General features: G+C 36.2%; 1 protein-coding gene across 1 annotated transcript; it reads left to right on the top strand.

The window, feature by feature from the left end:
* The first annotated feature begins 4,570 nt into the window (after positions 1 to 4,570).
* Positions 4,571 to 9,779, top strand: LOC122713424. Its single transcript, XM_043933857.1, has 7 exons — positions 4,571 to 4,582; positions 4,823 to 5,378; positions 6,170 to 6,411; positions 6,936 to 7,090; positions 7,617 to 8,144; positions 8,582 to 8,766; positions 9,616 to 9,779. The coding sequence occupies exons 1-7, from the start codon at positions 4,571 to 4,573 to the stop codon at positions 9,777 to 9,779; spliced, it is 1,842 nt and encodes a 613-aa protein (XP_043789792.1).
* Positions 9,780 to 12,719: the final 2,940 nt, after the last annotated feature.

Raw genomic sequence — 12,719 nt, 5'->3', positions numbered from 1 at the left:
GATAATTTGAAATTTCCAGCCTCGTAACGTAAATAGTTATTTAGACATTTGGAATCAATTTTTTTTTCGAGTGTTATTATAAGCGCAATAACCGATCAAATTAAATTCGTTTCGTGAATTTAGAATGATAATTCGACAATTTTAATCACGAATCACGATTTCTCATTTCATTAAAAATTTCATAAAATTCGTTAAAATTATTCATGGCATTAATTCCTTGCCTCCCTCTCCTCGCATTAATGAATCCGGACGCAACATCGGTCATTGTAATATTACATATTTCTCGTATAAAATGTTTCGAATATTTCCACTGTCAATCGCAAATACGCAACTTGAAAGCTACTACCTCCGAGAGAGTTTGTTCGACACCAGTTTCAGTTTTCTCTCCGTTATTTCAACAAATAATCGTACAAATGCAAAAATTGTATTACTTCGTGCTGATGGAATCGTTAATAGTTGATAAAATCGATGAAGTGAATGCGATTTAAAAAATAATAAAAAAAAAAAAAAGATACGTGGCAAGGCGCGAATAGAAAATTTTATTTCCTAACCTTAATATAATATATATATATACATATATCGTTACAATCACGATACACGAATGAATCAACACATAACGTTAACATCGCTCAATGACGATTACTCGACACTGGATTAATAATGCCACTATTGATAACGATTGCAAGTTCATAATCCGTTCGCTAATTAATTAACGCTATTAAGCTATATCCTTGCCACAGAAAATGTCATCGTACCCGGCCTGCTCAACGGGTATCCAGGAAAATGGATTCGACGAACGCTGTGATATATATTCCCGCCCAGACTCTCCCGTGACGCAATCTAACGCAATTTCGATTGATTCGTTCGCGACCAGCGTGTTGTACGTGTGTGCGATTTTTGAGGTCGCGTAAGAGTCGGTCGGAAAATTTGAAAAATTCCCCCTACACTCGCGGTTCACTTGCTTAAAATACGATCGAAAAATCGAGGAGATCGGATGTATGATCAAGTCCAGAAAAAGTGAAAAAGAAGGAAAGAAGAGGAAAGGAAAGGAGAGGAAAATTAAGAGAGTACGTATGCCATTCCGTCGAAGATAATAAATGGCAAGTGGGAGTGGATTTCCGGCGTTACCGCATCGATTATTCTTTCTTCTGATTTTTCTATTTTTTTTCCTACGAGTGTTTTACGAGTGAAAAATGATTTAAAATAGGTCGACGAAAAAATAATATATATATATATACAATTTCTTTTGAATGTTGTTCGAATATGGCCGGGTATACATGTCGAATTGAAACTCGACATTGAAGCTTTTCACCCGTTGATAAAAGGAAATAGAGAGAGAGAAAGAGATGAGTAAAAACGAGAAAAATACGACAGACTTTTGGTAGGTGGTATTACAATTTAACTGAATATTGGGTTTTTTTTTTTTTTTTTCAAAGATAGCCACGGTTAGTTAGATTCGATTGCACGTTGGAAACGGTATCGATTGTTTAATTAGCGGGCACAATAGGCACACGTGTCTAACAATAGAAAGGACTTTTTCCTGGACAATGGATCCATTCGGCCAATTTTCTTCTTCAAAACATCCAATTAAGCGACTTACAAATCGCAATTTACGGAAGATGGTCACACAATTGTTGCAAGATGGGTGTGGATTTGTAATTTTTTATTAAACCTTTTTTCCCCTCGGTTATGTCTAGTTCCACTAAACATTTCTACAGGGAGAAAGTGCCATCTGACCGGATCGACTTCTTTCTTTCCCGTCCGCGGCTGACGGCTCCCTAAAAAAGTATCGAGTCGAAGTCGCTGTTTAATTATTCATTAGACGCAGATCAACGCGACATCAACGATTATTTTGTTACCGAATTGTGACGAATTTTTGCCGAAAAGAAAATTGGAGGAAATTAACGAACCGCGTGTCGCGTACGATAATTTCGAAATTTCCTTCCCAATGCTTTTTTTCTCGAAATGTTTTGAATTATGGAAAAATTATGGAACGCGTTACGTTCTTGCAATTCCGCGTTTCCGACACTCGAGTGTTACGAGTATTAACACGAATTTCGTTTAATTTTATAGTTAATGAAACCATTTTCGAATCATTTTTCCAAGCGTATTAAACATTTCCCTCTTTTACGTACTTAATTCAAAATAAATACGCATTAAAATAATAAATGGTTTCATCTGGCGCAACGTGGCCATAGGATAGGGAAATAAGGAAAATTAATTAAATAAACTCACTCGGGCCGCAATGAACAATTACATCGCGTTTCGAATATATATATATATGTACGCGTGTATATTAATCAACTTTTAATTATCTCACTTTTTTAATTATCTCACGATCAAATATGCAAACAAAATGTAGACAGACGTTTATCTTAACGTCATTGTTTCGTTTCAGATGAACGTAATACCCTCTTTTAATACAACGTCTTATCAGAATCGATGATTACCAGGAAATCATTTTATTAATTATTAATGTTAAACATCAAGGAGGAAACAAGTTTACAAAGAATTACCGGAAATTTTGCACATTAACTTTCTTGGAACGTCTTGGAATGATTAGTCGACACGCGATGTAATATTGAATGTAACATTGGCGAGACCTTTGCTGACCTTGCGAGCAAACTTGAATTTCAAATGATGTTGAAAAGCCTTTGTTTGACTATCAACTGATCTTAAACGAGGTCTAATCTGACTATAAAGTGACCGTGAATAAAGCTTGTTTGACTTGACGAAACGATCTTGATCGATTTCCCGCCAATATTTAGAGTCGTTCTCGCGATGAATTTGATGAAATGATCAATTTTATCTATTTTTTAATAAATATCCATCGACCCGGAAACATGAACAGTTAGGATAGCCGTAATAAAATTTTTATCCTTTATGATATAAAATTTCATAGTAGAAATCGTAAATAGGTATTTTTCCGTTTATTTCTTGCCTGTAACTTAAACGTAACCCTCCATCCAAATATAATCCGAGCAATCTGATCCAGGCAATAAAATATATATCAAAAATATCAAAATTTAAAAAATATATATATATATATATAAATATATATATATATGTTTCGAAATCTAATCCTATTCGCAAATAAATCGATTTAAACAACTAAACAATGTATCATCGTTGAAATCGATCTCATTTAATCATAATTATCGTTTCGAGATCGATTCAGAGTATGACGATAAATATTTGTCTAAACCATCGAAGAATTTAAGAAGCTCCATTTAAGAAACTCGGGCAAATTTGAGAAAAGCGGTTGAAAAGTTATAAATCGCCAAGATCGATAGGGCTTAGCTCGAGAGAAATATTTGTTAATTGCATTTGTTGCAATGATGAATGCGTGGTTATGGTCGAAGATAAGACAAATGATTTATTTCTCTCCGCGAATATAAAATCCTGACAAATGTACACTTTTATATTTCTAAATACAATTCGCAATAATTCATCTTGAATTCATTCAAATCTTCGTAAATAATATTTCATAACATCTTGTATAATAATTTGTTCGAATACACGATTCATATGGATCCAATCTCTGAAAACGAGAAGATTCTTTGAACAAATATTTGGAGTATAAACAACGTTCTAGATAACAATATATACATGTACAAATATAATTTACATAATTTTCACCGTTACAACTTCAGTTTCGTGATTGTTCGTGCTAGAAATACATGTATAAGATACGCAATTATCAAACGATAAATATTTATCGGTTAATTTCAAACATTTTGAATTGATCATATCGTGCACGATAGCATTAATATGTTCATTAATTAATGTAAATAACTCATAATCATGATTCTGTCGAATGAGATTCATCGATCGATTCAAATTTTTTTATTTCCATTTCGTTCAACCGATAAGTTTTTTTTTTTTTTAATTTATAGACAGGCGAATGGGCTTTCTCTTTCGAGTTATCGACGTTTCATACAAGGTCGAAAGTATATATATATATATAAGTATGGCTCGACGTATAATTTTTATTATCATTTCCATTGCCTTCTTAAAAATCGACCGACGTACAGGCTTTATGGTTTTTGCTACGAACCTTACAATACTCTTATATATACCACCATTGCTCCGCCATTTTCGAAACATTCGTCGAAGATAGAGTGGTTTCAGAAACTATAAATCGGTATATGGATATATATATGATTATTTATATATGTTGATTTAAAATTTATATGGAAAAATAAAATCGATGAACGTTTAAATTAAAATAAAAGAATATATGATTAAATGAAAAAAAAAAAAGAATACACGCTACAAGATTCTAGATTTTGTCCTTATACACGCGAGAATGATACATTAAGCACTTGGCAATGAACCTATCATAGAAAGAGAAAGGCGTCGATGTTCCATGATACCAGATCCAGTTCTTGACCCGAACTGGAAGACGCATTTCTTGACACAACTGGAAGAAATGGAAAAGAGTTACAGTTTTTTCGCCTCGTCTCGTAACTATATAAGAGAGTCGATCGCGGTGATCGAGACGCAGACTATCTTTGCGCGTGGTTGTTCAATTTCACTCTCATCCTCTGGAGCGTTTAAAAAATATCAAATGAAGACACTGGTGAGTTAATTATCATCGTCTTTTAAAAACTTGGATGAAATTTCTAAAAAAAAGAGAAAAAAACGAAATTTCAAAAGTTCTTTAGAGAGAATCGATTGATCGATCGGAAGGAAAGTTTTAAAAATTTAAAACTCCGAAATTCCAAAGCGCGAAACCTTAAATTTTTCTTCCGAAAAATTTAAGGAGCGCAGAAAACTTTCAAAAGTTTCCTAATCTCTAAAAAAAAAAAATTGATTTCAGATCATAATCGTGTCGATGGTGGCGATCGCCGCCGCATACAGGAAAGGAAGAAGGAGCGTCTCGTCGAGTTTAGAAAACTTTCCGCCTTATCAAAGACCCGTTTGGCACCCATCGCACACGTACGAGCAACACCGTTCGTTCAGAGAGCTTTCGCCGAAAACGCAACAATATACACCGTACAGGCAGCGATCCAATAGGCAGGATATATCGCCTCGGCCGGAACAGTCGCCTTTCAGAGATCAACCGTATCAAGATTACCCACCGCACAGATACCGTCCGTATTACGAAACCGATCCATCCTTTAAAAACGTTTCCGACTTCCTCGGCCCGTCCTCGTACTTCGCTGATGGATCTTCGTACAGGTATCATCAAGAGAGGGATCAGACACCGTACAGGGGTAAACAGCCCTCGTATCATTATCAAGACGATCGGCAATCCTTCAGCGATGATTACCGATTCCCGGATCAGTACGACAAGCCGATTAACCATTACAAAGAACAATCGGGGCAGCAACAGGTCGAATCGTTTGGCAGGGATCCGGAATATTTGAAGCACGGTAAGCATCTTGAATCAAGAGACACTTTGTTGTCAAGGTTTGTCTTATCCTTTGAAACAGATCAATCGTTTAATGTTCCTTTCCCTCCTGTTTAGATTACAATTTTCTACACCACAGTTGATACACCGTTTTCTAGATTTTTGTGAAACAAATTTTCTAATTTTTTTAATTTAGAAAAAGAAACGATGGATTTTTAAGTAACGCGATACTTAAGTATTGAATAATAAAAGGATTTTGGATAAGAGAGATTTTAATTAAGGTTTGTCTTATTCTTTGAAACAGATCAATCGTCACTTTAATATTCCTTTTCCTCCTGTTTAGATTACAATTTTCTACACCACAGTTGGTACACCGTTTTCTAGATTTTTGTGAAACAAATTTTTTAATTTTTTTAATTTAGAAAAAGAAACGATGGATTTTTAAGTAACGCGATGCTTAAGTATTGAATAATAAAAGGATTTTGGATAAGAGAGATTTTGATTAAGGTTTGTCTTATTTTTTGAAACAGATCAATCGTTTAATATTCCTTTTCCTCCTGTTTAGATTACAATTTTCTATACCACAGTTGATACACCGTTTTCTAGATTTTTGTGAAACAAATTTTCTAATTTTTTTAATTTAGAAAAAGAGTGGATTTTTAAGTAACGCGATGCTTAAGTATTGAATAATAAAAGAATTTTGGATAAGATAGATTAATTAATTAAGGAGGAGAAAATAATTTGAAGCGAATACGATCGGAAATTCGTTCTAAAAAAAAAAAAAAAGAAAAGGAGAATTTGTTCAATCTTCAGGAAACCATGGTCTCGGATATGCGTTTGTGCCACCCATTTCACCCTACGAGAACCCACTACCATTGAACGAGGAAACATCGACGACGATGGCATCGACCACCACCCACCAGCCATTGCTCCAGTCTACCACCGCTGCGGCTATCACCCAAGTTCATACGTCTTCAACTTCCGAGCCGAAAATGGCTTCTCTCAAGCCTTTATATACACCGACCATGCCACCCGTGAAAGCCGTCACCAATAGGGTATACCTTTCCATCCAGTAATTTTCTTGAAACGTGCAAATCGATGCAATTCTCAAAAATCGATAATTTATTTCTTCAGTGTTAATATTAATAATATCATTTATATTCTCAAGAATACACGCGTACAAGTTTTGCTCTTGAGAATTCTTTCAACACGAATTTCTGCTCTCGAAATTTATTTTCCCACAATTAATGCGCGACAATTAATATATCTCTCTCAACAAAAAATTTTCCCCCGAAAGTTTTGAAATTCTCTTCCCTTCTTCGAAATGAAATTTCTTAAATTTCCATCCCTTTGTTCCCTTTGTCCATGCAACACCGATCGCCTCGATTAAATCGAGAGTTTAATCCCCTTCCGAGACGTGAAAATTCCCTCGATCCGAACTCCTGCGAGGAACTTTTAATCAAACGATCCGAGCCATAACTTCTTTACAACATTCTTCCGGTCCGAATGCCGCGCGAGGCAATGATAGCGAATCTTTTAATATAAGATACCCGATAAGAGTTTGGTTAATTGGTTCCAGCTGGCCGACCACACCACCACCACCACCACCACCAGCACACGCGTATCAACCCCCCTAATTTCTACGGTCACAGCGAAATTGGCCGATTCGACGACCACCGAGAACAGCTTGCCTGTCACGGCCACGGAACCCCCGATCGTATCTTTCGGACGACAGTACGTAATGCCATTGTCACGACTCGTTACTTGCTCGATCGAATTTGCGGCCGAGTCTATAACCGTTCTCAACGATTTGTAAGAACGTGGCGTTCTGCGCCATTGAATCGATCCTTCGATTCCCTAGAATGGAAAAGATGATTCGAATCCTCCGAATTCTTGAATTTGTCGCGAGGGGATCAATTCCAAATCGCAATTTTGGAATTTCGCTTTTGGCAAGGGGTAAAATAATAATCGACGGTTATTTGTGCATATATACATTTCACTATTCTTATCGATAGAAATTCGACAACGAAATCGTTTGTGTAAAAAGTAAAAAGTTCTATGGAGGATTCGTATAATTTCCAATTGTTTTCTCGAGGTTGTAAAAGGTTAAATATTTCGAGTAGATCAACTTTCTTTGCAAATCGTTTTACTCCTAAAATTAAATTTTCCTTTAAATTGATTCGTATAATGTATTTACACGTGTGCAAGAAAATAAAAAAACAGGGTACAAAATATATATTCACGTTTGTTCTCCTCACAGGTCAGCGGCTCCAGTCGAGTTTCCAACGGTCAAATTCACTTTACCAACGTCTTACTATCTCCCTTCAAGTTCAAAGGAAAAGCTCCAGCAATCTCTGCTCAGCTACCTGTTATCGCAACAGTCGAAAGACTCGGTGAAAGCGATCGTACCCACGAGCCACGAATTATCAGATACCTTAAACAACAGTCTAAACAACAAACTACAAGGCGCGGTGTTGAATTACGTGGAAGAATCGAAGGACGCGTTGAAGAGCACGTTGCAGAATTCACTGTTGAACTACCTCCTCCAGCAACAATCCAACCACGGATCGACGTTTCAACAACCTTCCCCGTTCGAGGCGACGAATCACGTCCCGTTAACGTCGATCGTCGACAGACCAAAGATGGCACTGCCGAGTATACCGATCGCTACTTTGTCACCGGTTTCTCGCCCGTTGCAAGCTATAAACTACATCCCGATATCGATGCCAAAAGTATCCCCGTTCGCGGCTCAAGACTCGTCCCCCGGCCTCCAGTTAGATATAAACTCGTTCCCGAGAATCGATAAACTTCAAGGTACGAATCGTTCCTCGATGGCCGATAGAGAAACTCGCCTCGGGGGATACACGGTCGTTAAGAGAAATTTAATCTCTTTTATCGGCCGCGTATCTCACCGCGATCAACTTTATTAGGAAGCCCACTTTCTGCTCCTAAAGTTCTGTAATTCTGAAAATTCCATCCGTTCTCTCTCTCTCTCTCTCTCTCTCTCTCTCTTCTTCTCCCTTTCTTCAATGGATTTTCCATGGATTTCTTTCCATCGCTCTTCCTCCCCTCCTCACTTTTAGTTTCGAACTGAAAGTCCGGGTTTTAAATCCAGAGGAACGTTTATTCGATCGAAGAGTTGTGATACAACTTCGCGTGTTTCACAAGCCGCGAAATTCTGTTTTCTTGAAAGGGGTGATGCATCCTTCTCGTTGCAGACGCGAGTTCACCCTCCAGCCTGACCTCGAGCGTATTCAACAGTTTACCTGGGGGGATAAACGGAGGCATAAGTGGTAGCATATCCGAGGGCGTATCCACTGGCGTACCAACTTTGAACTTGGGCCAGAATTTCCAATATTTAGGCCAGATGCGACCGTTTGAACCGGCGAGGAGTCAATCGTATTCCACAGGTACGTGATATTAAAAGAATCATCAACGAAGAAGAATAAACGTGTGATGTATGCACATGTTCATTGTTGGAAAGAAGTCTCACAAGCATTTTTATTTCTATCGTGGTATTTGTCTACGTATACTAATCCAAAATAACGATTTTATCGATTTAAACCTCGATGCATTAGCAGTAAGTAGAATTTAGAATATTCTGACGTATCGACAGGATATAAAAATTTAATTTATCTCAATACGAATTTAATTTATAAATGTAATTTCGTATTCAAGTTAAGATAATAATTATACGAATAAAGTAGACATATTATAAAAATAGTTTCGAAAATAGGTTTCAGTCTTGGATGATTAATCTGACATAACTTTATAAATAAAAATAATTTTTACGATTTTGAATATTCAAATTATAGCTCTGCCATTATTATTATGTAGTGTCAGAATTGACAACAAAGTTTAAAGTATGAAATGGAGGACTTCTTTTCAGCAGTGAACAACAAGATGTTTGTAAAAATATGAGACACTTAATGATTGGATTCTAGAGATTGAAACAATGTCCATTTAATAGCTCGACGAATTATAAACATTTTAAATTCACGTTGGATGAAGCGAGGCAGAAATGGTGTAATGAGAAGACAAAGTTATAACTCGTTAACACCTCAACGTGTTAATATACGAGTTTAAAATCCACCCTTCAAAAAAGTGTCCTATATTTTTATAACCATCGTATACGTATACATCTTTTCCAATAAGTTTCTCGTATAGTATGTATATCGATCGGGAAATTCGTTGCATCACGGTGATAGAACTCTTTCCTTTGAAATACTTAATCTTCAAATGATGGGTCTTTGGCGCAGGATTGCAGTTACAGCTGGGCGGTTTCGGAGGGATGGATTACGCGTTGCGCTCCACTAATCCTGCCCCACGTTCCACCAACCTGGGCATTACAAAATTGGGCTTAAGTTTGCCAGAATTTCCACGCTTCCTACGTCCCACGATACCGGCTTCCTACGTTCTCTGAGGTAAATTTTCCATAAACCGCCCGTGTCAAACGATCGCCCGTGAGCTTTCAACGGCTTGTATCGTCCAGCGTCTCGTTATATTCACGATATTCCTTCCCTCGAATGAAACTTCTATGTTTGCTTGTATGCCTGTTGAGAAATTTCTTTTCTTCTCTCTCTCTCTCTCTCTCTCTCTCTCTCTCTCTCTCTCTCTTTCGATGTGGACTTTCTTATTCACGGTTACTCACGGTACAGCACGAACTTCGAGAAGTTGGTAAATCCCCCTGTTGATGGAGTGGCGTGAAACTTGTACGATGCTTGGCCTCGGGAAAGTTGTGGGTGTTCGCGTTCGGTGGCTGGTTTTGCCGGTGAAATTTTTTTCCATCGATGTACGAAAATTGTTATATTGTTTCGAATACACGTGTAACACGAGTTCCCGTAATCACTCGATGGAAGTTTGTTGTTCACCTGGTAACCAACTATATAGGCCGTTGAAATTTTACGAAGCTGTGCTTCGATCCCCGGATCCTGAATTTTTACGGAGCAAAAATTTCTTTTTTTCTTTTCTCTCTTTTTCCTTTTTTTTTTTTTTCTTTTTGTCGTTTTCGTCGTTCGAACACGTCGGATCGATTAATCAATTTCGAAACCGAATACGTCGTTACGTTTGAATATATTTTTTGCCGGATACGTGCACGTAAAAGGCATAACGTAAAAATAATTTTCTTATCGCGTGTGTTGTAGGATGAATTGAAAACAACCTTTGACGAACGAAAATAGAAAATCCATCGTTTGGAAAACAAGTGTTTATTAAAATATGACAAAGTATTCTAGCAGACTGCCAAAGTGTAAAAGTTTCTAGGTTACACTGAGACGTATATTTCATAGTGTTGATATTGTAATCGTATTGTAATTTAATTTAATAAAAAAAATAACTGTTCTATTTAAAATATGATTTAAATTATCTGTAACTTATCACACTACGTAATAGAATACAAGGATTATCGTACAATTAAAAATAATACGATCAAATCCAGCAAAACAATTCCTAACCTCTAATCTATTCGTTCTCATTCACTTTGTCATCGTTCGATATCGATACACCGATATTATTTCCACCGTATTTTTTCCATCCATCGTGTTTTTTTCAACCGTAATATTTACAGATTACAATCCCTATATCTTTCTCCTTACAACAAACCTTCTATTCTATATCCCCCGAATATTCGTAAACGTCGTAGCGCGAAACGATTTCGTTGCAGATTGAATTTCGACAACGCTTCGTAACCACTTCTCTATGACCATTGTCACCGAGAATTGCATTGACTCGAACAAATACCATCGAGAACATCGCAGACTTTTTCGCTTTCCATTGTTCTCGAAAAATCTGCAGATAGAAACGTATTCCCTAGAGTTTCAAGATAAAAAAAAAAAAAAAAAAAATCGATATAACGTCTCGACAATTTATCTTTCGCGAAATTCCAGGAAATTTCTTTTCGATGAAAATTGTGAAAAAAAAGAAAAAAAAAAGAATTCGAGACGTTAAATCATAACCATATCTTATTAATTTCGAACAAATGTTCGTATATTCGATCTTGAACGACTTACCTTTTTATTCTTTTTTTCGATGAAAATCTGAAAATTATGAGATTAAAGGTACAAAGTTAATTTATACTATATTTTTATTAATTTTGACAAGTGTCCGTGTGTTTTCGATTTCTCTGATTGATTCTTCGTGTACGTGTCCCATGTGTTTTTCACTCGCGTGTGAATATGTATACGGTATTGCCATCGGTACATACAGCGTTTTTTTTTTCTTGTTTGAATAATTCATTTCATTTTCTTCTTCTTCTTCTTCTTCTTCTTCTTCTTCTTCTTCCTCCATTTGATTCGTCTCGCTTACGTCTAATCGTCAAATTAAAGTTTTTTTTTTTTTTTTTTCACAATCTCTTACATCTATGCCCTGTATAGACCATTCGTAATAATGATTAAGAAATTCATAGGAAAAAACGTAATCCTCTCATGCCGAAGTGACACACTCTCGAACAAACATGGACACTTATTAGACGTTCCACTCCGTTTATTTATATTTTTTGCTTTCTTCTATCTCGTTCCAAGGAGGTAGAAACCGGCCCCCTTTGTCGAGAATTTCCACGAAATTCACAATCATTCGTATATTTCTCGCGTTCTTCATATCGATTAGATAGATGTATATTTACACAGATGTACAATGCTCATATACTCTCGTTACAATACTGTTTCCCTTAGTTGAAATGTCTCGCACGCAGCATTTCGAAATATCAAAAAAAAAGAGAGAAATTTAAGATTTTATTATTATCCCCTTTCCAATGATATCTTCATTTCTTAAATATCTACGAAATTCACAAAAACTTGATTTTTTTAAAAGTAACTTTTAAAAGAGATTGGAGAATCGGTAAATTTTTTTTCTGATAATTAAGAAAGTAAAAGATTTTTTTTTTACAATTTAAATATTCCTGAAGAATGAAGAAACGCTACGTAGGAGACACTTTGACTAAGCAAGTCGAAGAGTACAGATATCTCTCGTATCGTGTATCGTGCATACACGTTTATGTACAGAAGAAGGAAGGGTTAGAAAAATACGGAGCGATCTTAGCAGGATTGTAAGAAAACTTTTATAATGCGTTTATCAAGTGCGTTGCGTTAAAACAATCCGCTAGGCTGTTTGTTGAGCTTCGCTCGACGTGATAAATACGCTTTGCCTTAATTGTTCTTCTTGTTTTGAATACAATAGTTGAGCGTAAAGGTGCTTAAAGAAAGAAGCTTTGGTCGTCGTTTCGAGAATTTTCTCGCGCGGTTAAAACAAAAGAAAATAATAATAATAATAAGAAGAAGAAGAAGAAAAAGGAAAGAAAGTAAGAGAATAAGGAGATCGGTAAATGATTTCGTGGTATTGAGGAATCGCCGATTTTTCGCCTTAACGA

The sequence above is a fragment of the Apis laboriosa genome, unplaced genomic scaffold (genome assembly GCF_014066325.1).
Source record: "Apis laboriosa isolate Shangri-la unplaced genomic scaffold, ASM1406632v1 scaffold23_cov150, whole genome shotgun sequence".
Classification (NCBI taxonomy): Eukaryota; Metazoa; Arthropoda; class Insecta; order Hymenoptera; family Apidae; genus Apis; species Apis laboriosa.
This window is presented reverse-complemented; position numbering and strand designations above follow the sequence as displayed.

Excerpts from the sequence above, each read along its gene's own strand:
- LOC122713424 (XM_043933857.1), top strand. Across the intron at positions 5,379-6,169 it reads TCCGGAATATTTGAAGCACG|GAAACCATGGTCTCGGATAT; the intron begins GTAAGCATCTTG and ends TTCAATCTTCAG. Across the intron at positions 8,767-9,615 it reads GAGTCAATCGTATTCCACAG|GATTGCAGTTACAGCTGGGC; the intron begins GTACGTGATATT and ends TCTTTGGCGCAG.